At 34.2% G+C, this 2,824-nt stretch overlaps 1 protein-coding gene across 1 annotated transcript; it reads left to right on the forward strand.

The window, feature by feature from the left end:
* The first annotated feature begins 1,584 nt into the window (after positions 1-1,584).
* Positions 1,585-2,343, forward strand: LOC143579781 (uncharacterized). The gene has a single exon (XM_077062986.1). The coding sequence runs from the start codon at positions 1,585-1,587 to the stop codon at positions 2,341-2,343; it is 759 nt and encodes a 252-aa protein (XP_076919101.1).
* Positions 2,344-2,824: the final 481 nt, after the last annotated feature.

The raw sequence follows: 2,824 nt of genomic DNA on the forward strand, positions 1-2,824 counted from the left end.
GGATAGAGCTTTGTTTGGAAAGCTTCAAGCAGGTAATTGTGTGGTTTTTGTTCGTTATCATAATTTTTAAAATGTTAATAATCATTACCATTGTCAAAATTATGTTAGTATACCATATATCGTTAACATATATTATATTAGTATTCAATAACTTATATAATTTACTACTACTTGTCATGTGCAGTTGTTTACACAATTGAATTTCAGAAACGCGGATTGCCGCCCCATGCACATATATGCCTGTTTTTGCATTCCAATCATAAAATTTATAATCCAGAGAATATAGAAAAATTTATCTCAGCCAAAATTCCAGATAAGAATGAAGACCTGGAGTTTTATTCGCTTGTAAGCGACCACATGATGCATGGTCCTTGTGGTGTTGCTAACCCTAAATGCTCTTGCATGGTCGATAACTCATGTTCTAAAAAATTCTCAAAAAATTTCAGAATGAGACGTCAATTGATTATAATGGGTTTCCTGTTTATCGAAGAAGAGATTTGGGTAATGTTGTTATGAAGTCTGCGATCAATTTATACAACAGACTTGTTGTTCCATATAACAAGAAATTGTCAAAAAAATATCAGGCCCAAAACAATGTTGAATGGTGTAATCAAGAGGGTTTGATAAAGTATTTTTTTAAGTACACTAATAAAGGCCCGGATCGTGCTACTATATCATTTGTACAAGAAAAGACTGACAATCAAGATGAAGTGGTAGACGAAGCTAAAGCGTTTTATAATTGCAGATATCTACCTGCATGAGAGGCTGCATGAAGAATTTTTTCTTTTGACGTCCGTTATAGAGTTCCTTCTGTTACCCGGCTTCCGTTTCATTTATCTGGACAACAAATAGTTGTGTTCGTAGATGATGATGACGTGGAAGATATTTTAAACAAGTCGACTGTTGGTTCTTCAAGATTCACTGCTTTGATGGAGTGGTCTTGCTCGAACGCTAACTTACATTGAGTTTCCAAAAAAAATTGTTTGGAAACAAGATGAACGACATTGGGACCATAAACGAGGTTTCTCTAATGGTCGTGTTCATCATGTTCCTCTAGCTTTCAACGAAGCATACTATCTAAGAATTTTGTTAAACAAGGTTAGAGACCCTACGTGCTTTGAAGATATTCGTACTGTTGATGGTGAAGTGTGTGCTACTTATAGAGATGCTTGTTATAAAAGAGACCTTTTAGACGATGACAACGAGTATATAGAAGCTATTGAAGAAGCAAGTCATACTGCAAGTGGTTAATATTTACGAAGTTTATTTGCTACAATATTAATCACATATAGTTTATCTAGACCGGATGATGTATGGGAAAAAGCTTGGCCGTATTTAATTGATGGCATTCTTTATAAACAACAAAATGAGCAAAAAAAATCCAGGTATCAAATAATTAGAATTTCTTATCTTTTTAAATATTTTAAGACATTACCAAATATGTTTAGTTAAAAACTCAGTTTTATTATGTTGTGATTCGTTATAGATTTGGTGCTTTCAAAGGCACAACTAAAGAACCTCGCGTTACTTGAAATTCAAAACTTCCTACTCTGAAATAATTATACTCTGCGTTATTTTCCTACAATGCCTTTCCCTGATGAGGATTCTATCGTTGCATCAACAAATAGTTTTATGAACAAGGAGCTAGCTTATGATACACAAGTCATGACTGATGAGTTTCAACGACTTTTTATTTCATTAACGGCTGAGCAACGAGATGTGTATAATGAAATGATGAAAGCAAATGATCCAAAGAAGGGGGTATTTTCTTTGTGTACGGTTATGGATGGACGGGGAAATCTTTTTATTTGTAAGACATTATCGGTTTCCATAAGATCTAAAGCTAAAATAGTTTTAAACGCTGCCTCCAGCGGTATATCTTTGTTACTTGAGGGAGGTAGAACCACTCACTCTATATTTTTAATTCCTATAAATCTAACTGAGGATTCTACCTGTTCAATAACAAGGAATCCAGATATTCGCAACATAATGAGTAAAACGGATCTGATTATTTGGGACGAGGATCCTATTATACATAAACATGCTTTTGAAGCCTTGGATATAACTTTAAAAGATGTTTTAAAAAGTGGTAACTGTAACACTTATGAACATCCATTTATGGGGAAAGTTATTGTTTTTGGAGCTGATTTTAGACAAATTCTACCAGTAGTACAAAACAGATCACGTAGTGACATTGTTAATGCTTCACTTAGTTCATCCCACATTTGGTCCAAATGCAAGGTTCTTAGGTTAACAAAAAACATGAGGTTAATGGTCGGATGTCAGGCATCAGATTTGGAAGAGACCAGTAGATTTTGCCGAATGGTTGTTGGAGCTTGGTGAAGGAAAACTTGGCGGTGACAGTGACGATAACGCCATTATAGATATACCAGATGATCTTTTGATTAGTGATTCATTCGATAATTATTGGAAAATTTTAATGATATTTCATATTTTCAAGAAAGGGTCATACTTGCACCTTTAAATGAGGTTGTCCAAGACATTAATGACAGATTTTTGTCTTTGTTTTCTGGAGAAGAAGTTGAACATCTCAGTTCTGATAGTATAGAAAGTCTGATGGTGTTGGTCCTGGTTTCGATCCAGCATTACACTAACCAAATTTTCTAAATGGTTTAAATATGTCTGGTATGCCTAATCATATATTGGTTCTAAAAGTTGGTGTGCCAATAATATTACTAAGGAATATAGATCAGAAGAACGGTTTATGCTACGAAACCATATTACAAGTAATTAACTTGGGGAGGCTTATTATCGAAGTAAAGGTTATTTCAGGTACTAGCATTGGGTTTCGCACTTATATAAC

This window comes from Bidens hawaiensis, unplaced genomic scaffold (genome assembly GCF_021521415.1).
Source record: "Bidens hawaiensis isolate Kalapana, Puna unplaced genomic scaffold, B.hawaiensis_p1.1 tig00029951_1, whole genome shotgun sequence".
NCBI lineage: Eukaryota > Viridiplantae > Streptophyta > Magnoliopsida > Asterales > Asteraceae > Bidens > Bidens hawaiensis.

Bases quoted from the DNA above. Each gene is read 5' to 3' on its own strand.
- LOC143579781 (XM_077062986.1), top strand. From the start codon at position 1,585: ATGCCTTTCCCTGATGAGGATTCTATCGTTGCATCAACAAATAGTTTT.